The following is a 23721-nucleotide window of genomic DNA, read 5'->3' as shown; positions in this document are numbered from 1 at the left end:
TTGGAAATTACAGCCGGCACACGATATTACACCGCGCGCGTGCACGCGGTTCATTTATATTCACGCCCCCTCCCTCTTCCCCTCTCCTCCTCCTCCCCCGCGAATAACTCCTATTCCCACGTGGCGCGCGACTCCGACACGTGTGTCGTTGTGTACGTGAATCCATGTATATATGGACCCGGTATATGAACTATACATCGATTCGCGTACGCTCATGAATATCGGATGACCGATCGCGAGAAATTCACCATTTGTCGTTTCGCGTCTCGCGGGTGAGACCTGATTTATCTGTCATACGGCGGCAACGATCATAGAAAAATACGGATGCGTGCGCGATACACTTGGGTCTAGGGTTGTACAAGATGCAAGACAAGACAATATTCGTAAAAATATTGTATTGGTATTGAAAATTTTCAAAAATTTAAATCTTGTCTTGGTCTTGAGTGAATATTGGTAGCAAAAATCTCGTATTGTCTTGTCTCGATTTTATTAACAATTTTTTATCTAATATTAAAAAATTATTTAAATAATATTTAACATAATTTTTGTAATATAATTTGAAATAATTATGACTATTGTATTATATTTTAATTATAATTATTACTATGTAATCGATATAAATGCCGTCTATTTACATAAAAAAACATTTACTGTTTCATAGAAAACAGAAATTAATCTTGTCTCTCTCTAATTCAAGACAAGACAAGACAATATCAAGACTAATCTTGGTACCTCGTGCAATCCTACTTGGGTCTCAGAAAATTTAACTAACCTTCGCGATATATGAACAAAAAGCGCATCCATATGTTTCAAAAGTTTAACTTTTTTTGCGAAAGAAACATATGTTTTAAAGAGCGACATGCGAAGAACCTCGCCCTCGTCTTCTCCATGTATCTTTATGGACACCCATAAGCCATACAAAAGCCAGAGGTGTTAAAACAAGCGATTATGTTACCGACTACAGCTTTCATGAGACCGGCTAGCGCGTTCTCTTCCACGTGCATGTGCATACGTCACGCATAGAGAGCTGGCTAGGTTCCGAGCTCCTTGCACTATAACGCGGAATGGAGTTAAATGTGCCGTGCATAAGTGGGTAACATTTCCAAGAGGTGCGCAACCACCCCTCGTTCCACTTCCCCGTTCCATCTATATCTCTGATTTCCTTCTTTCTGTCTTACTTTCTCGTCTGTTTTGCCACCGTCTTCTCATCTTTTTCTCGCGAGGCCCTCATCCTCCCTCGCACCTGGCTGACGCTCCAGGACTCTTTAACCGCCTTCCAGTCCTCATTTTCGTCTTCTCTCTCTCTGCCTCTCGAATCGCTGCGAATCAGTGTAGCCGCGTAGTATGTACTCGTGAAGGAAATGCTTTAAACTCATTCCCGTCATTTGAACTTTGGTGCGTGAAACGGGGCTCGTGGAAGCGAGATTTCGACGGTCGTTTCGTATGTTCGCTTCACTGCGAGTTTGTAATCGACGTCGAGGTATACTCGTGAGATTTTCGCCACATACATATAAAGTGCTTCAGGAATAATAAATATTTTGGGAGATTGTAGATCGATTTTAGTCTGAGTAGGAAAATTCATATAAATATATCCTATTGTCAGTGATAGAGATACAGCCAGATATTTGAAATTATTGTGTACAAAGCAATTATGAGAGATATCAGAGAACGATAAACGATAATTATTGTTTGTATTTATTGGCTATTTATAAATGATACAAAACAAATAATTGACAGATAATTTACAAATAATTTATAACATGTATACATAACATGTATATACATGAGTTACTATAAAAGTTGCAAAATGCATTGAGATTGACGATGGAATTTTCGAACAATTAATATTATATAATTGACTGTAAATTATTTGTCAATTTTTATCATTCAAATAGTCAATAAATATAAATAAGTCATTTATCGTTTTTTAAACAACTGTATTTCTGCATCCATTGACACATGTTTATATGAACTTTTTTACGCAAAATAATCGATACTACAATCTCCCAAAATATTTACTATCCTCCTAAAAACACTCTGTATATATCTCTCCTGAGAAATTTCACAAAAAATATTAATCATATTCGCATTCTTCCATAAAATATAAAATTCTAAAAATTTATGCATGGTAATGATTACTCACTAAATTTTGATATAGAGGTGTACAAATATTATCTCTATTTATTTATAAAAATTTCGCAAAACACGATAAATATTTTGATGTCTAAGATATAGAATTATATAATTTTAAATAGAAATCAAAATAAAGCTAATTTAAAGATAGCCGCGCATATCATTGCGGAATTTTCGCTTACCTTCTGCGTGTCATACTCTGTACAATTGAATTATATATCATATGTCGTCAAAGATTTAAAACAGTACGAAGCGTTTAAACTCTCTTTGTTGCCTGTAGATTGAGTAGCCTAGTCTCTGTGACTCTGAATTCAACGGTTTTATGAAAAGCCGTCGCGTTTTCAACTTTTGCGCTTTTGTCTCGCATTTTCTTGCGCATTAGTCGGTTGTCGCGAGCGCGAATACCTCTCTTTCACTGCTCGCGAACTCGCCATTTTCATAACTGTAGAACGTAACGGCAGAAGGTAGATTATTGCATTCGCGCTTTAACACGAAGACGCGAAATTGTTCTCCTTTTATCTCTTACGAGTTAAAAACGCTCACGTGCGATGCTGAGAAAAGAATATCTCTTCGTTGCAGAGGACAGATTAAGCAACTCGTGCAAGAGAACTTGCTTGCATAGAAACGCGTGTTTTTTTTCTGCTACGTTTCTAGACTTTCGCGCCAACACAAAGTGTATGTTATTTTCAGTCTTGTCAAAAGCAAGAGCCTCTTGGTTCTTTTTTTAATTTTTTGTTTCTTTATAAAACTACATTTTAACATGAGAGAGAAATAATATACGATGCTACGTACATGTAAAGTGCTTGTATAAATATTTAATTGCATTAGTGTATTTCGTCGCAAAATATGTTTTTTTAATTTTTAATTGATTTTTAATTCCTCTGTTATTAATTTTCTTCATTGATATTCTTCTAATTCGTATAAATTTGTTAAAGAGTGAGCTTTTTTCATGAAAAGGATAAAGTTGGTATATCAATAATCGCTGTTGACTGTCGTAAATAATCTTTTTTTTCTGCCATATTGCCTAATCGATACGTATGCGCCGTTATTTTCCGTACAGCCGTTAGCAACGTAAAAAGTGCCCCGTTTCGCTTGATTTATGCGACCATGTTCAACGCGATCTACTACACGCGAATAGAATCGACGGCGATTAATGATTGATTCCCAACAAGAAGTCGCACATTTGACGTTATAGATTGATGCGAGCAACAAATCGCGGCACAATATTGAAACATCCGACAGATTTTTGCGAAAATTTTAATATATTTCTCTCTCTCTCTCTCTCTATTTAAGATTGAGCAAAATTCTTATACTATAATATAAAATAATTCAATAATAGTTTAACAATAATTTAATATGCTGCAGAAGGTTTATTAAATTAAATTACTTATTTAATTATTTAATAAATTATTTATTTAATTATTTGTTAAATTAAATTATTAAATTATTATTAAACAATTATTGAATTATTTTATACTACACATTATACATTAGCGTTTACGCTTTTATTGACAGTTCAATCATATGTTCACTTTATATTCGCGAGCTAACTATCGAAAATAAACTTTGTAGCATGTCATATACACCGCAAATCAAATTCTGGAAAATATTTCTCTTTTTTTCTTTCTCTCTCTTTCTCTCTCTCTCTCTCTCTTTTTCTCTCTCTCTTTCTCTCTCTCTCTCTGATGAAACTAATTTAATTCTTCTAACCGCACGCGGTTAAGCGGTGCAAAATGTATCGAGTCACGTATTAATAAAAAGCAAAATATCGAAATATTTCAATCTATTTTGCATCAAGGATTACAATGTTCCAAAACAACACGATCTGACGAGAACAAATCGTGTTTTTTTTTTTGCTCATCGACCAATTTTCCACAATGGAAAATTCGGGTACAATGGCAGCAGCAATGAATCGTGTGTTCGATATACCGGACGATTTCCATTATCATTATCATCATGACGAATGACACTTTCCGTTGGTTCACGAAACACACAATTCATTGCGGCTCGATTTATATACATACGAGAACCGTCAACGGCAAATTAAAACTCTTTAATGGATAACCGCGGTTGATGATCCGCATCCATCCATCGATTGACGAATCACCAGATTGGTGAGAAATCAACGTTAACATCGCAGGAAAAATAATCGACGAGTGCACCGGAAATCGTTAAGGATCAAATTGCCGACCCACTGCTGCCTAATGTTCGTTAGAAAATATTTATCCGACGTTAATTCGTTCCCGACCGAGATCGATCGATCGTTTCGCGCAAGAGAAACGACCGCGATTGCGGATGCGGCACGAAATGGCGGCAAAATGGCGCAACGTGTACGAATTCCGGAACGGTATCGATAATTAATTCCAATTACTTAGACCGCACCGTGTTCGACGTTAACTTCGATCGTTGACGCACGCGATAGCGACTGCCTCGGTAGGACCCCGCAATTGCAATTTACCCTATCTTAATTGATGACGATAATGGAATCTCTTGGAGTCCACTTGAATATATATTCCGAGACTATATCGCAGTCTATAGAAATGAGAGAAGAATTAATATGATTTTATTACATTTTTCAAATTGTTACACATTTAAGATTAAAAGTATATGCGATCTTGAATCTTTCGTTCTTTGACGTAAAATTGAGAACAACTTTCCTCTAGCTAGATGGATATTTGTTGTCATCACTTTTTGTTAAGTATCTTTAGCACAGTTTAATAAAAAAATATTTTTTTTAATATAAGAAAGAGAGCTTTCATTTCTCGTAGGTTTTTGACACTAAATATAGCTTTTAAGATTTAAAAATTATAACAAAATTTAAAATAAATTTCCAAATATTTAAGAAAATGATTATACGTACGAATTTTATATTCACTGTATATAATAATAAATATTGTAACGTAATAGAGCAATTTAAAGGTCGGAATCGACATCTCAGGATTAAAAAGATTAAACAAAATGGTTATTCTCTTTCTCGCATGTTTTTTCCATTGAACAAATTTCAGATTAGAATTCTCTATCCGAGAAAAATCCATTCGACTTTACAGGGAGGTTGAACAAAAATAAAATGGTAGCGGTTATAGCGGGTTCAACATACTTTCAGGTATCTCGCGACATCTTTTCGCAATCGTTATCTCCAGCCGCAAATACGAGGATACGGTTAACGCGGGTAAAACTCTGTTACAGTTTCGAAATTCTAATGAAATAGTCACGCGCGCGGAGGATCCGCGACATTAATGCGTGTCGTTTAAATGCTTCGCGGTGAATTACGAAATGGGATACGGTACTTTTGGTGAATATGTCGGTTTGCCGCTTGTTTACGCTATTTCGCGTGGATATACCATCGCATCCAATCGCATGACCTCGAGCGATCTCTATGCGCGCGCTTTATGTCGCTCCATGTAAAATCTACTTTAATCGATGGGCAAGAGAGAGAGAGAGAGGGAGAGGAGAGAGGGGGAAGGAGAGAGAGAGAGAGAATTGCCATCAAGCGCGGTCGTCATAATTTATTCAGCTTGTTCAGCGCGTGAAACAATTATCGAGCGCAATTTAACCGCTTGAAAACGACGCGTACTTTCGCGACACGATTGCCGAATCGATAATGGCGAAATGACAGTGATTAGCAGTCGAATGATGATGTGCAGTGAGCGCCAAATCGGGAATAAACATCGATTTTTCTCTCGCAATATCTCGGCATAAATTGTTACATTACACAAACTTGGTTTTCTCAGTCACTATAGCTCTATAAATTATTAAAAAATTAATCATATATCTTCCACCACTTATCAATTTTTTTATATCGAAAGATCTATCATTTTTATACTAAAAGAAAAAAAGAATAGATAATAATAAAATACATATGCTGTATAAATATTATATAATAAATATATAATACATGTAATATAAATATTATGTAATATATATATTATATTAATATTATGTAATACAAATTCCATATATTTTTTAATATAGAGATCTGAGATAGAATTTAATGTATTTGGAATTTAAAACAATAATTCGTGTTGACTCGTAGAACAAATTCTGATCGAGCTTCGGAACCGAGTTGACAAAACGCATCTAGTCGAGCGACGAACACCTATTCTGACGTTTCGCAATTGTAGGGTTCACGCGGACATTTCGACGGGTTCGTTAGAGACCCGTTTGTTTGGCACGGCTTGTAACACGCTCTCGCGGTGCAGCGCGTCGGGTTTTACGGTAATCGAAGCGCCCGGAAAAGCGTCCACGACCTATCGCGGAGAGAGGTGGAGGACGGCGCGATTCATAATTTATACGGCTTTACGCGAAATTAGTTATTGTTCCTGATAAATTCGGCGCGTTGCGGCCACCGCACGTTATATGGCTGTTCGCGGCGCGACCTCCACGCGAAATGGACGATTATTCCATTGAGCGACGACAGCCAGATCGTGTAAATATTGATGTTGCAGACACGATTTTTCCCGAGCCTTCCAATGGAAATGAACCACGTGCTCATTCAATATCGTCCGACATCATCATCCGTGTGTAAATTGCATAGATAGATAGATAATTTGTTTTGGTCTAGTATAAAACGCAAATAAAGGGGAATAATATCATTTATGAAGAGGAAAGTAGATGAAAAAGACAGAAGATTTATGTGAATAAAGTTAATAATATATGAGCGAAGTAATAAAAACTCTCTAGCATGGCATAAAATATAAGATATAAATAAAATATAAACATAGAATATAAATAAAATAAATATATAAAAATTGTATTGCATGCTCAATTATTTAATTAATGAATATGCTTATGACAATAATATTCTTGATGAAAAATTGCATTTGGTACGAAATAAAGTATCAACGATATATTTTTCTTAATAGAAAGTAAATAAAAAATAAAAAGACTAAAATAGAAAATAAATGATATATAAATAAATTAACTAAAATGGAAATGCAGCACAGTAATTGAAAAATTAATTGTGTAAATTAATTGGTTTTTTGATTGAATTTTTATTTAATTGTCAAATTGGGTCCTTTTTTATTAGAAAGAAATTGAAGTACTTTACGTGTCGAAAATACTTATCGATTTCTTTTATTTTTCGTAATCGCACGTATTTCGTTTATAATTCTGTTTATTTTGATATTCAATGATAACAACGGCACATCATTTGTGTTCTCCCCCTTTCACTCGCGAGGGAAATGATTCGCGCGGCTTCACAGATCGTCGATCGTTTCGTTTGATGTTACGATAATTGCCGCTTCCGATAAATTTCACTGACAGAACCGGTTAACCGGCTTCTAGTCCCGCGCGACCCGCGATTCCGTCTCTGCCAATCGTGCCCTTCGGTTACGCGTTCAATAATCACTCGTTTCCCGGAGAATCTAGGCGAACGAAATGTTCATTTCCTTCCTAAACGTGAAGCCGCTGCTCCGTAAATCCCTTTTCGTTGAGCCACCGTCACTGGGGCAGTGGTGGTCGCTCTCAATTTTCGGCATTCGAAATGTCCCATTTCCGGAAAACGTTACCTTCCATTTGCCGGTTCATCGATAAGGGAAAAACGGATCGATATCGATATATATTGCAGCACGCGTGTTGGAAAAAGCGACGGTAAATCGACTGGACGGAAGTTTCTCAAATTCCGGCAGCTGTAAATCTTCCTTAACGTTTTCGCGGCGAATGAAAGGATGTCCTTAACGATCCGAGTGAGAAACCGCATCGATACTATATTTAACATGCTACGGTAATTATTTTTACGCTGGAGAATGGAAAAATTAACATTAAGAAAGCAAATAATGTCCTACACAATATTGACAAATAGAAGAGTAAAATCAACTCTATACATTGCAAGTTCATAAAATATTTTTTAGAAGAATATAATAATATAAGCAATATTATAGAGGAATAAATGTATTACATAATTGTATTAAAATGTTAAATAGCGGCATAATTTGGCATAATTACTTGTAATTATCTAATTATAACTGCGATTTGATATTATCATCCACATAGTTGCAAATATATTGTGCGAAGATTAAGTTGTAAAATTCGATGTATAATAATTAAATAATTTTACCGCAATCATAAGCCAGATATTCAATTAATTAACGTTAATTCAATATGCTCGATACTGTAATTCATGTGGAATTAACGGCCTAATTTACACATATATATAATTTTGATAATAGACGTATATATAATAGTAATATAATTTCTCTGTACATATGAATTATGGTTCTTCAACCATGCGTATGATTAGATTTAAATATATTAACTATCTATAACACACATACAACATTTATTTATTGGTTTATTTATACACTGAGAAAAAAAAGTTGTTAACTTGACCAAAAAACCGTTCAACTAAATTATTATTTTTTTAATTGAAATATTGAAATATTTAAGTTTAAAAAGATGTCACGTTAGATTTAATATGTATTATTTAATTTAAATAGTCAAATATTTCAATTAAAAGAGTAATAATTTAGTTGAATGGTTTAATCGAGTGTTAACAATTTTTTTTCTCAGTATAAGATATCTTTTAAGAGATCTGAATAAAAAAAGAATATACATGGATTTTTAATTTATAGGAGCTTAAAAAACTGATAGATGTTTAGATTTCAAAGATTATTCGCCAAAGGAACGAATTAATAGCCCAAAATTCGTAAACTACCGTCGAGAAATCGTCTCTTTTCACCCTTTTCCCCCTCGACACAGTAAGATGCTCGTAACTTAGAGCGCACGATGTACAAAGCTGGTCGACTGCGCGAAATAACAGTATCATCGCGACAAAATTAGTTTATCCACTTTGCAGGAACACGTTTCTGCCCGCTCGCGCGTTTCAAACATCCGCGGAGGGACTCGGTCGAGCAGGGGCAGGGGCAGGGACAGGTGCAGGTGTCGTGGACACGCGTCGCGGGGAGGAGACGAGGAAGGAAGATGCAGTGCGAGGCGCAGTTGCAAGCGATGCACAGACGACTCGCGGTTGCTCGCCAAGTTAAGACCGGCTTGTTAGGAAAGTTGTATCAAGTTGGATCGTGCTACCCACGGAGAGACTTCGCTCGAGAGCTCCTCCGTATCGTCTCCCCCCCGTAACCCTCCCACCGGGCCAAAATCCCCCGGAACGTCACCCGTATTCGCCAACCTTTGCCTCCCGAAACGACCCGCACATATAGGAAAGCCGGAAGCGCGCGCACGCGTGTGCATGCGAATGTATGGCGCGCGCCAGAGTAGATTTACCCGTATTATTATGGGTAGAGTTTGGCATCGGTGCCAGAATGGAGAGTCTTGCGGTACTTCATTAAATTCGCGAGGGACACGTCGATCCACCTCGCACGAGAGTGCCTCCTTACACCGAGGGATCTTACGAACTGAGGACAAGTTTGGAGGAATTAATTCATTAAGAATTGAATGATAAGAAGCTTAATTGATTAAGAGAAACAAAGACGGAAGAGAGTGCGACCCATGATACAGTAACTTCGTTTCGAGAAAAATAAAATATCCTTTAATGCTGTAAGACTTAAAATATTCATTAAAAAATATACAGGGTGTTCCAGTTATCTTCCGTGATCATTCAAAGACAGATTTCTGGGATCATTTGAAGACGATTTTTCCTCAGCGAAAATGTCAATGAAGGCCATCATTATTTGCATGTTCCCGATTTTTGTCATCATATATCTTTGCAATTAAGTCTTAAATTAAAACTCAACTAAAGTAAACTCTATTTAAAATTAATCAAAGAATGTGGTTTTGTTAGTATTTTATTTCTACAAAGTTTAGTTTACGAAAAACCCCTTATTTCCAATCACTTATAATTCGAAAATTATTAGTGCCTCGACATTTTCGTTGAGGAAAAATCGTCTTCAGATGATCCCAGGAATCTGTCTTTGAAAGATGACGGAAGATAACTGAGACACTCTGTATGTAATACAAAAATAAAAGGCACAAGAGAAATGTAATGATATTTCTTCTTCTTTAACACATATAATCTCTGTTGTTAATTTTTAGGAATTAAGGGCTTCCCTCGCTAATGTTCATTTCGGCGTAGCTTGTATGTATTGTGTATCTGTGTAGAAAAATATAGCTACAATTTATTGGCCATATGGCTACGCATAAATTTCTTTCGCCGTGTGCTACATCAGCACGGTAAAAGCTTCTTTGACTTTATCGCCGCGAAATTGTACGAAAACTAGGCCATCCATTCGCAGCATAACACGATTTTATTGGACACTGAACGAGAGCTGCTCCGACGTTTTTGTAACTACTTCAGGTAGCGTGGAAACGTTAATACTTTAAACTTTTAAACGTCCAAATTTGAAGTTCTATGCACGTTTACTTCTGAAATTTATCCAATCTCTATCTATTTTATAGTACATATATAAAATCCGGTAGAATAATATATTATATAATATATATAAAACATAATGATTTAGTGTGAGTATACAAGATATATTGTAATAAATTATTCATTACGCTTCAAGGAGTTGAGTACAGATTGGGGTCAGACAGAATAAAACGAGATAATCTCATGAAATGAGAAAATCTTATACGAATGAACTGATTAGGCGAAACTTTTGTGTATATACATTTCCGAGAAAATTTGTCGGCATATTATTATCTTGGCATCGGTGCCAAAATGTAGGTTCTCGCGGTATATTCTATTAAATCTCTGAAGATGAAACGCGACTCGTTCTTATCGTCTTTTTCGTAGATGTACGAAGGATAGAGACATGTTCGCTGAAGAACGTACGGAATGTCGGACACAAATTGATAGTTATTTCTAAATCTGACGGATGATGCATGTCGATGCGCAATTTTCGATCAACGAAAAATTTCTTCAATTTTTATAACAGGATAAAAAAAGCGAGGACCATCTTAAATAAGAAATGTCTCTTCTTTTTCTTTTAGCATCATCATTATACATGTTAAGAATACATTTTAGAAAGTATTGTAGACAAGGAAATTCGTTCAAAAAATTTTCTCCGTCAAAAATATTAAACTTCCTTCAAAGCATGCACCTTGTATTAGCATATAAATTCCTACCCTATAAAATTTTAGATAGCTATAGAGTGAAGTAACACGAGATTAAGAAAGCATGATAACGATGTAGAGTAAAATTGGAAAGTATAGACATGTAGTTTGAAAGGAGGGCCGCTGCAGCGTATAAGAAATCGATGAGAAGAAAACCTATTGTCAATGCAACAGATTTCAAGTTGGCGATATATAAGGTCGAAATACCGATAAAGATGGAAGCGATATGTAGAAATTGTGCGAAAACTTCAGTCTATCGCTCATATTATCTCACTGCGCGAAATGTTCCATTTGCACGAAAAAATATGTAACATATTTAAATAAAATTTTATGGCTTTAATTTGCTAATTTTAATTTAATTTTTAAATATATATATATATATATATATATATATATATTTATTTAATATTTTATATATAATATAATATTTATTTAATATATTTTTTTATTTATATAATGTATTATATAACATTTATATAATATCATAAAATTAAATATGAAAAGTATATTCCATTTGTTTAAAGTAATATACATCCGTATTTCTTAAATTAATTTATCATTAATATTAATTTATTATATTATTAATTTATTATGTCATTTATTTATTACACTTCTGATCAATGTATATAGTTATTTCTTTTAAACTACATAAAAAGAAATGTTTGAGAAATCTTTTAACTGAAATACGAAAATACGATGAGAAAAGATATGTCTATAAAAAAAGTAATTGAGTCGATAAAATAAAAGAATATTAGTGTGAAACGTTTCTTACAAAGCTGTGAAAGAAAGGATTGCACTAGTGCGTGGTATTTAATGAAATGATACCGCTATAATTAGCAATATACATAAAGCAGTAGAAGAAATAAAGTTTAATTATTCGCAGTAGAAGAAATGCGATTTATAAGTATAAAGAGCACTCACAGCTATGATCTTAAAAAGTAATAAAGCCTTTCTTTAGTGACTATTATTTTCTGTTGAACTATCAAGAGATATTTTGGCGGAGAATAAAGAAGGTGACGCAAAGATAGGCCTCCTGAAATGATAATAATCATACAACTGAAATAAAATCCTCGAGATATTAAAACTCGCTGTGGAAACTGGAGCAGAGATAATAAAGGAATAGCGCTTGATCTTCATCGTCGGAAAATATATTGTGACAGTTAAATTATACGCCTGAAGACGATGATTCACATACAGGGTAGTTTAGCGCAGCTAAGAAACGCGAATAAACACACATCATCTTAAATAGGTACGATGGGCTAAAATAAAAATTCTCTCCTTCTCTCTCTCTCTATTATATATTTCACTTTTTAAGCTGCACGCAACCGTATTCAATGGATATTCAACCGAACAAAGAACGAAGCGCGAAAGTGCGCTTTCAAATAGATAATAGGATCGCGGGAATAGGACAAAATCCTCGAAATATTAGAATGTGTCGAGAGGAATAGAGTGGAAAAAGTGGAGCAAGAGATCTGTGCGCGGTATCGCACGTCCTTAAGAGACTTGGCCTCTCTTCCCGGATCCTTATAATTTCCATGATCCGAGCTCCGGAGAACATTTCATGGAATACAGGAGGGTTTCGTGGATCGAATATCGAATATATGTAGCGTAACCTCTCGCGCCGCCTCTCTCCTCTATTCCAGGGCGGAGTATCTTCGTGACCTCTCGGCACTCTCGGGAAAGAGTTGAAAAGTTGTTTCTCTCTCAGGCGCCAATTCCGGGGGAAAATGAAGACGAACAAAGAAAATTGCCGGCAAAGAGAGAGACGAGGAGAGCTGGTCTTCCTGCTCCCGGATTTTCATCCGGGCGGTCCAATCCGGGCTTTCTCTCCTGCTCCCCCCCGACACGAAGGAACCGAAAACATTTACAGTCGGCTCGAAACTCAGCTCCGCGCGACCATCAATCCGACTTCTACCCTCTGCCATCGCCGACGAATTTATCAATCTCGATGTCGACGCGCGCTGTCGAGACGTTCATTCTTCAGCCACCGGAATGAACGATCTCGTCTTTCTCGGCGCGATCGTGAGCAATTTGTCAAATCACGCTTGTTTGCGCTAAGCACTTCCCGAAACTTCACGGATAAGTTCGACGAATCCCGCTCGTCGCCGTTGGCGCGTTCCTAGGCCGCGGTACTAATTAAAGGTCGCGTATTGTCACGAGAGAGCTTTGTTCGCATTTCAATTACGGCCCGGTCGATTTCGTTGAATGAAGCACCACGAGCCAATCCGGGTGGTCCGGAGCTCTCTTCTCCTGCCGGCTCTACATTGTTCTTATCCCTCTTGTTCATCAGGAATTCGACCGCTTTAAGACACGGGATATGTTTGATATAGTACCTGCCTGAATATTATGCGGAGATTTACTCCTAGAATATTCTCGAAAAGCGATCATCGTGTTTCATTTGATATTATCGTTTATGCATTTCTTCGAGATGCTGAAAATTACACTAAAAGGTTAAAATAAATTTAATAATTTATTTTTTTAATATACATGTACTGTTGAATTTTTATCAAGTTTTTCTGCTAAATAAATAGAAATTTTAATACTGTTCGTGAATTATTTGATAATACGCGATCGTTTCCATCGAATCGCGTTTTAAGGATACAATTATCGTAAAAGGATTCGCGGTTCAGCGCCTCGCGTGAATTCTTCGACAAGGTAAATTATGATAGCCGTTAGAGCGGATTGATTTTGTCGTAGAAAGTTTAAATCCAGTGACATTGAATTTCGCGAGTCGAATCGCAAGATCACTATTCGTATTCGTCGTGTCGTCAATCTTCGTTCCAAGCTTCATAGCTCCTGTTCTTACCACTCGAATATGGAGGTCGCTGCATATAAACAGAAAAAGAGAGAGCAAGCGAATAGAAGTTTCGAACAGTTTCGATAGATTGATCGAATCGAATTTCTTATTTATTTTAAACTTACGTGCGCAAATTTATGATAAATATTTACGGCAAAATTCGTTTATTTTTATCGAGTATTTCTCAAAAATATTCAATTTTTAATAACATTGAACAACTCTTAGATTAAATTTTATCAGTCGCGCAAAAATTTCGCATGTGTGGAGAAAATCACCCATGAAAAATCTATAAATTTCCGGTTGGTCGCGAGAATACACTTTATTAATTTTAACCATGAATTTTATTCGCATTTATTTCTCATGACGCGTGTCAAAAAAATAATTAAATTTGAAGGCAAAATCAAACGCGTTGACTTAGTATTTTTCTTTTATAAATCTAATAAATAAAAAAGACAGGACTCTATTTCTTATTTGTACGTTCACTTTATTTTGATCTCCTCCCGCGAATTCTTATTCTTCACTTCCGCGATTCACGGAATATAAAACAGACGTGTCTCCGAAGATTTTCCTGAATAGTGATCATTAATACAAGTTCGCCCAAAGAACGAGGCACTGGCTGAAAAGAGGCGACTTCGCCAGTAACGAGCGGAATTAATAAAACGCCACTGTTTGCGAATGTAATTTGCGGGATGGAATCAACGTCTATTTAAGTCTTGATGAAATTACCGGCCGGTTAGAGACAGATTAGAGAGAGCTTCAAAGGGACGGGATAATATTCATTCATAAATTCTGTCTGCCCGAGGCGAACACGAGAGCAAGATGGAAGGGAAGGTGCTGCAAGACAGACAGGGATCAGATTGGAGCGACTGTGAGAAGCGGGTCGATACTAATTAATCTAATTAAAGAGGCAAATTTAAGCCACGAGCCGATCCTAATAGCTTTTTTAGCTTACTTTTACCATGAACGAAATGACTAATATTTTTACCGTGTCCATTGAATTAGCTCGCAAGCGCGCTGCACAAAGAGTTGTACAAAGGATTATAATTTACTGAGATTTAATTGAAAATGGAAAATATATCAATTTAATTAACGAATCAAAGAAGAAATATTTCGCTCTCGTTTAGGGAGCATATAACATTGCCATGTACAAAAGTTATCGAATCGTATCATAAGCAAAACATAAAACAAAAATGAAGTAAAGATGTCATTTTGCAATTTGTAAGTCGCAAAAATTATATGAAAATTATCTTTACGTTTGTGCTCGAGAAACGTAGAGTATAATTTTTTAATTAAAAGTAACAGAGTAAAAAATAATAATATCCGAATATATGTTCTCTCATCGAATTTTGCAATCTTCGATTCTTACGACAAAGTGACGGGGCCACGTCGAAACTGCAACGAAACAGTCTGTTTCGGACTTTCTGCGTAAAATCTGCCAACGCACGCAGTCCATATCCCTCGCGGTTTCTACTAATTTCGTAACTAATTACGTCTCCTTCGAACTCGGCAGGGGAACTATTTCGATCCCTTTGAAAGCTACATTTCGAGTTTGTTCGTGGCAATGGTACGAGAAGCCGCAGCGCGTAACTCGTTTCGGCGATTAATTCGACGCATTAGAAAAATACAGCTGATTAATATACAGCGTAGACAAAAAAAATCTTACAATTATTATCCATCCGCCAAGCGTGTAATTATTTTGCCCTTTCCTAAAATATGTGAAACTTTGCAAATGGAGATTAATTAATTAAAACAATTGTTTCCTATTCAACTTTCAAGCGTTTATCGTATTTTAAAATGCACGAGCACCGCAAAAATTGTCCAAGAGTCGCGCGACGCGCGGCGTTTAATTGCGCCGGATGTTTTGCCGATCCCTGTTTTAAAATTCCGCGAGTCCTTGGTAAAAAGGAGACTCGCGTGGAGGCGAAGCGAACGGATGGCGCAGCGGAAGCTGTGCACGTGTAGCGCACAATACCGCAAAATCCTCCCCCCTGTCTGGAGCGACGTTAGTTTTTCAGAGGCGCCCGGGTCGTAGTTTATTCGCCGTCGATCGATCGTTAAATCGTGTGTGACGATGAATGCCGGTCCGGGGTGAAACCGACGAGACACGGGGTGAAAAGCGTCAGAGACGATCGTCCGAGGGATTTTTCAGGATTGCGTTAGTATGCATATGTAGTCGCGTGAGGGGGAAGTCGATGTGCGTGTGTTTGTGCGTAAGGCTCTGTAAGGGTGGCGCATTATTTCCGGAATGGCGGACAACGACTTTCGAGCGGGGTACATTAATTGACTATAAATTCAGTACTCTTTCTCCTTCTCTCCATATTTCTCTTTCTCTCTCTCTCTCTCTCTCGTTCAGAATTAATTCGGCTATCTCGAGAGCGGCTTTCGTCGTCCGCGGCTGCTCGCGACTACAAAAGGAGGAAACCGTTAACGAAGCGCCTTAAACGCGCGCTATTTAGCGTGCCCCGCAACGAAAGCGGGACGACGAGAGACGGTTTTCCCGGGTTCGGGCTGCTTGGCAAGAGTAATTGATTGTTAAATGCATTTGCATCGCGGCGCGGTCGTTGTTTCGCCGCCGCTTGGATAAGGATTATACCGACGCTTACACTGTAATCGTCGCGTTTCGTAACGTGAACAAACAGGCGCCGCTTCGGGCGAATGAAATATTCATATTGCGAAATATGTCTGATGTATATCATCGAGAGAGAGAGAGGATCTCCTCTCTTTCTCTCCTTTAACGATGCAAGGATTTATCACGGAATTTTTCGAAAAAGTTGAAATATTTTAAGGTGCAATTGCGTATTATTTTGCAGGTCGAACGCACGACTCGACTTACACCCTCTACAGATTAGGCGAGAGACTGTCTACGGGCGTCAGATTGTACGTGGAAACCGGAAGAGCCGATGGATTGGACACGGACGGGGATTCGCCCAATAGCTTGCACTCCTTCGCGGGCCCGCCGATACCTCAAGGCGAAGGCACGAGCGTCACTCGAGCCTTCTTGGATGGCAATCACACTCTAATTAGCATTATGGCGCGCATCAATCCCAGTCCCGATTGGTTCGTAGGCGTGGATTCCTTCCAATTGTGCGTCGAGGGCAATTGGGTCGATACCGTAACCGTCGAGGTAATTACGTCTAGCGATGCCAAATTAATGTTGCCCGAAACGTGTCAATATGGTCGAAAATTGTCTCGCGTGAAAGAGGATGTTGAAATGTATTTTTTTTTTTTTTTTTTTTTTCAAAAATCATTTCTGCCAATCAAGCTTTGTCGGTCGAATCGGTAAAATCGAAATTTGCGTAGCTTGAAATCCGAAAAATGTCGAGAGATAACGTGAGAGAGAAATTATCTCTGCATTACATGATCAATATTATTTGTTCGAGGTTATTGAATCACCGTTATTTGTAAGGAAAACATATCAAAGCGCTTTAATTTACGTGACATTATGAAATATTTATGTACATACATACGTGGATACAACGTGAATCGCGTTTGAATCAGCCTCCGGAAAGTCAGGCATTCGTGTATCGCGCCGGTCGCGAAATATAATTCATACATTTATCTCCGCAAGTCGCGCCGCGCGCTTTGTCATTTCGCTAAAATCCACAAATGCTTGGAAATTCACGTCCCCGTTTAAACCACTCTCCGCTGTTCCTTTTTCAACAGCTCGACCCGCTGGATGGAGGCACGGATAACGGTTTCACATTCACGGCTGCCAACTGGCCGACGCAGCCCCAAGGAATCGCTTACAGGATCACATCCCGATATCCGGCACATCCCGCGGGAAGCTTCTATTATCCGAATCTACCTCGTCTACCACCGATAGCCACCCTCACATTCACCAAGGTACGTAACTAACTACACTACTCTCTATATTATATGTACGATCATTTATTCTCCGTTATTAATTGACCTATCGCGAGATAATTATTTATATTATCGGTTTTATATAAAGTCAAATTTTGGTATAAACCATCTGATTACTTATTGACGTGATATAAAATTTAAAAATTTTTACTCCTGATGTAAAATCATGAAAAAAAAGTAATAAGATAAATGAAATTTTATATTAATTATTTGTTCAAAGCTTTTTGTATTTTCCTTCTTTAAAATTAGGCTATATAAATTATATACGTTTTTTAATAGCTCAATATTATCTCTCGTTCGTTTATGCATTTAATATCTCGATTTCATAAGAACCCTTTTGTCGTTTGATAAAATGCATGCATAGCGTAGCAGCCCATTAAAAGAACATCGGGCTTCGATAATAGCCATTAATTTATTTCCCCGATATTGATATTGCTGCGTATAATAAATGCTCTGACAATATCAGTTTCAGCATAAAACTGATTAAATGCAATTCACTGTTTAAACAATCTAATAATTCTTCTTATACGAGATGACCCAATAATAGGCCCGAGAATAGACGAGACCGGATATTGCTTCATTGTGTTAATTTTTCGAATATCAAGCACAAAGTATAATATTGAAATTATACACTTCTGATTTCTAAAAATGGATTAAAATAAGTTAATTAAAAATATTTTAAATATTTGTTTAAAAAGATTAATGGTATATCGACGTTTTTCCCGATATTTCGCAATGGATGAATTTTTTTCGAAACAAGATCGCTGAGCTGTTTTGCCTTTATCATCCCGCATCCCTTTCCTTATTGCTGGCATTAAATACGTTTCTGACGCGCAAGAAGGATGGCTTGGCTCAACGTAAATATTTGTTTTCCGAAGCTATACGAACAGACTTCTCCACCTTGCGTTCCTGCAAACATCGAAGCTATCTCCGCGAAGTATCTTCCTCCTCATTGCCAAACTGATATCTCTAACCCAGTTTTTTATCCGAGAGTTAAATATTAACATTACGGCAAAAACTGTTTCAGACGTAAAACTTCGTTACAAAATCTGAATGTACTTTAAATATAAAGTATAAGTACTTTAAGAATGAAATTAATGTGTAAGAATACACGATTTTAATCATCGTTTAGCGAATAATAAGCAATCGATACTTTAATAAAGCTTCCAGACGCGTACGTGTTAAAGATTTATAAGGAATAAAGCTTGAGATAAATATTTTAATCGCGATGTCGCGAAAAGAGATTACGCTCGTTCCGTTCGTACATGAATACTTAAGTAACTTAAGTTGATCCGAAATTCAGACGAAGCGCAGTCTCTCGAGATTTTTTTCTCTAACCACATCATGACACTTGCGGGAAGGAAATTTGAGAGGCAACAACGCATTAACTCGTTAATTATCACTGCGTACGGTCTAATTCTATCTCCTTCTTTCCCTTATTCCTACTCCTCCTCATCATTCACCTCTTTGCTTCCGACCTCTCTTTGACTCGTGTCACTCTTTGCTTCCGTTTTGGAGCAAAGGGATGGTCCGTCTACTAAATTCCTGTCCCTTGCTCTCGGCCTCACTTATCACTCAATTACCAAACTTTTGTCGCTAATCCGATATTCGCCTCTCGTTTTCTCGCCATCTCACCTCCTCCTTGACTTTTCCTCGTTTATGATTACGTGATTTACACTTACTAATATTTCCGACAGATTTTTTGTCATTTTGTATAAATACAAAGATAGAAAAAGAATCGCACGTGACATTGCTGATTGCTAGAGATATAAATCAATATACTTTCAATTATTAATTACTTTTATTTTATTTTGTGTTGGCTCCGTTTCTGATATTTGAGCGTTTTCAAACTCATTAGGGGCCTTGAACGGAATAACGTTGTAACATTTTCGAGGATTTTTGCATTTTATTCGAAAAATCTTCCCAGAAACGTCGTTACTTGGCGTGTGCTGCACTTTTTTTAGCCTAGAACCTGGCGTCCAAAATAAATTTATATAATCACTGTAACACATATGCATCGATATATTTCTACGCGTAACGCGTTTTCACGAGTAGCTATCAAGAGCCAGTTTCAGCCCCATCGAGAAAGAGAGCTGCTCTCGCAACTGCGCTCGCAACCCCACTGTTTCCATTAAACTTCACGCTTCCGGAACTCCATTAAAGTGAAAATCAGACCGCCTAATGTAATGCCCATTTCGTACAACAACGCGCCCATTATCGCCCCAAAGTGTCCGGCTTTGCGAAATCGAGGACGTTTGTTTACGCCACTTGACTGCTTGAGAGCTTTGAACAACGGTGGCACGGAGTTAAGTAGAGAAATTAAAATTAAAATAAACTATAAATTTTGTTGCGAAACACGCTTAAGATACGTGCGGCATCTTGATAATCGATTTAGTAATTTTCTTAGTTCACATTTTTATTTTAATAATATATTTATGTATATATATTATATGCACACGTAAAGAGTATATAATAATAATAATGTAAAAAGAAACTGGAATAACCCGATGAAAAAGGAGGAAAAAAACTTATTACTTATTATAAATTTACTTATTTTACTTATTATAAATTTTCTAAAATAACAAATAAACATATTATTAACATATTATTTGTAGTAAAAATTTGTTTTATTATGGATAACATGTTCTCGCGCGAAATTAAATTTCTGGCGAAAAATGCGACTTGCACACTGGCATCTGCGCAAAGAGACTAACAATAAGATGTGTCTAATTCTCAAATAGAAAAAAAGAAATTATGAAGGTGGAAAAAGAAATTTAATTAAAAAGTAACAATATATATACGGTTTTAATTCGAAATTTTCTCTGAAAATGTTTATTTGCATTCTGAATATTTATTCATAATTTTATATCGATCGAAATAAAAATACAACATAAAGTTCATTTTATAATGGTTCAAAATGTGTATGACGTCGTTCTCAAATGACAAAATATACACGAATATTTTTTATGTGTAATTATATATTTAATTGATTTTTACTTCATAATTTTATATTTAATTTTATTTAAAACATATTTTATAATTTTATTTTCAACAATATTTTCTCAATCAAATAATTAATTATTATATGTATTAAGAGCTCTAAAAGACTTTTATATAAATTGATTTATCTAATGATACTTCTTAGCCAGTATGAGATGAGATCGCCACTGAATAATATTTACTTCTTAAACACAAGGTATCTGTGGACAGAAAGTGGACTAGCTAACGTTTGCAGATGGCTAATATTTATTTTGATTGATTATCAGTTGTTAATATTGACGCCAACACGAATTTTATACGGACAGCTAATACGCGCGTGTTAATTTTCTCGAATACGGTTGTTCACATGGAGATAATTAGTGTTCCTCTTGAGGTTTGCGCGCGGACATGCTAGAGTATGAATTACTGGCTGCGGATATGGATAAATTGAGGTAATCTACGACTGCGGTGCGTCTAATCGTGAGGCAAATTAGTTAAATCGACTCGAAAATGATGCGGAGCGTCGAATTAATGTAAATATTATAATTGTGTTAGAGAATATATACATATCTCTGCATATCGAAGGTACGATTTCTCGATATCTTATCTGTCAAGCCTGTATTTCTCACTAGGATCGATGCTGGAAAAATGCAAATCGATTATTTTTAACAATTAATTCGCGAATTAATTTATTTATTTATGAATCAACTCAATTCGAATATCAGAATAAAATTATTCAATGACTGCTCTTCAGACGCAATATATGCTAATTTACCAAGCTCAAAAATACCATCCGAATTACAGAATAGATATATCGAAATCTTCCCACGGGGGAAACACGTGATCGTGCTCTGGGGACTGGTAATGCATGAATTACTATCGTCGAGTGCTGCAGATAAAGGGTTAAACTCGCGGCGGCGAGCAGAATCGGCATGGAACGGATTAGGCAGATTAAACAGATTAAGCCGAGGCAGTAGGGGCCGTTTGCCTGCCTCTCGGCACGGGGGAGGCAGTTCAACCCCCGTGCCACCCCATCAACGTCAACGCCCTAAACTTCGCGATAAGGAACCACCTCGGTAAAGACGACGCGTGTGTATGTGCATGTATGTGCATGAAAATATATTCTATGTCCAAAATCTCCCGACTTTGCGCGAATTTCCCGATATCCTTACATTGGATGGCTCGCTTCTCGATGATTCACGAATTTATGACACGTTCTTATGCCGCTCTATTTTTTGACATTTACAGACGGCAGTGCATATTATCTGAATGACTTCTAGATTGATTACAAGCTTTACGAAGTATTATAGATAATTATTATCAAAAATATGATTACAACTTTTGCCCTTTTATACAGTCAAGTCGTCTCAAGGACGTTGGAAATTGGATTTCGGTTAGGGAAAAATGGCGGAATACATTGGTGTATCCGACGAAAATTCCGAGCACGCAATCGACGGAGCAAACATCAAGGGTGTACCTTCGAAAGTACCGGCTACGTGTTTTCGCTCCTCCGCATGAAGAGAGCCGTGATTATTTTTCTGCTCGCGCTGTCGTGAGAATGTATACAAATGTGTAATATTCCGTATGCATCACGTGCAAGTTATTACCGGTACAGGGATTTACGTGGACAGAAGAAAGATGAACACGCTCTCTTTCTCTGGTTATAATAAGATAACGATAAAATTTATGAAGGAGAAGGAAGCGAATGTGTTGAAACATTCAAATACCCTTTTTAAAAGAAAATCAGTATAATATATTAACGATGGAAAGTCCTATCCGTTACTTTTGGGAAAAAATACTGTAGAAACATTATTTTTCAACGAACGAAAAATTACTGGAGAGGAAACTAAGGTTGGCTTTTATAAAAGATAGAACTCGTCGAATTTAATTCACTTGCAATCGAAGACGACGAGAGAGAGCAAGAAGAACCGACCAATAAAGTTACTTTTCTCCTCGTTCATCTCGTCTGTTTCGAAGTATCGGCGAAAACGCAAGAATTTATAACTGGTGACACGTCGTAAGTCTTTTCTCAACCCCGTAGAAATTTATTTTCACAACGGTTGCGTTTTCGTTCGCAGGCATTTCTGGCATTTCGCGCACAAAGTTGGAAAGAAGTCACGCCGCGTACTTAGGATAAACTTTTCTCTGGACCGAGGTTATATACGTCGAAAAAGTATCGTATTCGTACACAAGCGGATACCTGCGAATTGTGCGGAATACTTTCGACCTCATTCCCGAAGAAGCATGAAAATAAGACGAGGACGTTACCAAGCGCGGTTGCGCGATTTATATAAAATCAATAATGAAATAAACGAGTATCGCGCGGACTCGAATTGGCTAGATGAAACACTTGAAATAAACATATCAGGTCGACGATTTCAAGCTAAAGAAGAGTTAATAAAAAATGAAAAGATTAAATATATTTAAAGTAAAAAAATAATCACGATGATATAAAATTTATATCAGAAAAAATTTATAGAGTTACCTATCAGCATACAAACACAAAGATCAATACTTTTTTAATCACATAATGAAGTGCATAAATGAGTAAAATTATTTGCTTTTAGCTAGAAAGAACGGATATTATTTTGAAGGAATATGAAATGGACAAATGAAAGAAAGGGAGATGTAAATTAAAAATAAAGAAAAAGAAGAAAACGTAAAGTATAGAGGAACAATTTTCTAAATTTTTCATAATCGAAATTAATGAATATAAAGAAACACTCTTCCATTACTAATTATATTGCACGCATAATAATATTATATTTAAAGGAAAATAAATATATATTTTATTCGTCGATCTTTATTTTATTTAAATACAAAAAAAATTTTTCCACTTCTTTCATTTAAATATAAAAAAGCTAAAAATGTTTATCGAAAAATATTTGATAATACATTTTTCCCTGTAGAAAATTTCATTAATAAACTTGTATAAGGAT

General features: G+C 36.5%; 1 protein-coding gene across 2 annotated transcripts in view; it reads left to right on the top strand.

Annotated features, from left to right (window-relative positions):
- The window catches only part of LOC105250464, a 173297-nt gene that overhangs the window by 111878 nt on the left and 37698 nt on the right, over positions 1–23721 (top strand). For both annotated transcript variants that reach the window (XM_025412567.1, XM_025412568.1), the window contains exons 3-4: positions 16750–17063; positions 17603–17782. In XM_025412567.1, coding sequence (XP_025268352.1) covers positions 16750–17063; positions 17603–17782 — 494 coding nt within the window. The remainder of the gene's footprint in view (positions 1–16749; positions 17064–17602; positions 17783–23721) is intronic.

Source organism: Camponotus floridanus, unplaced genomic scaffold (assembly GCF_003227725.1).
Source record: "Camponotus floridanus strain SB8 unplaced genomic scaffold, Cflo_v7.5 scaffold52, whole genome shotgun sequence".
Taxonomy (NCBI): domain Eukaryota; kingdom Metazoa; phylum Arthropoda; class Insecta; order Hymenoptera; family Formicidae; genus Camponotus; species Camponotus floridanus.
The sequence above is the reverse complement of the archived record's forward strand: the minus strand, read 5'-3'. Positions and strand labels throughout refer to the sequence as shown.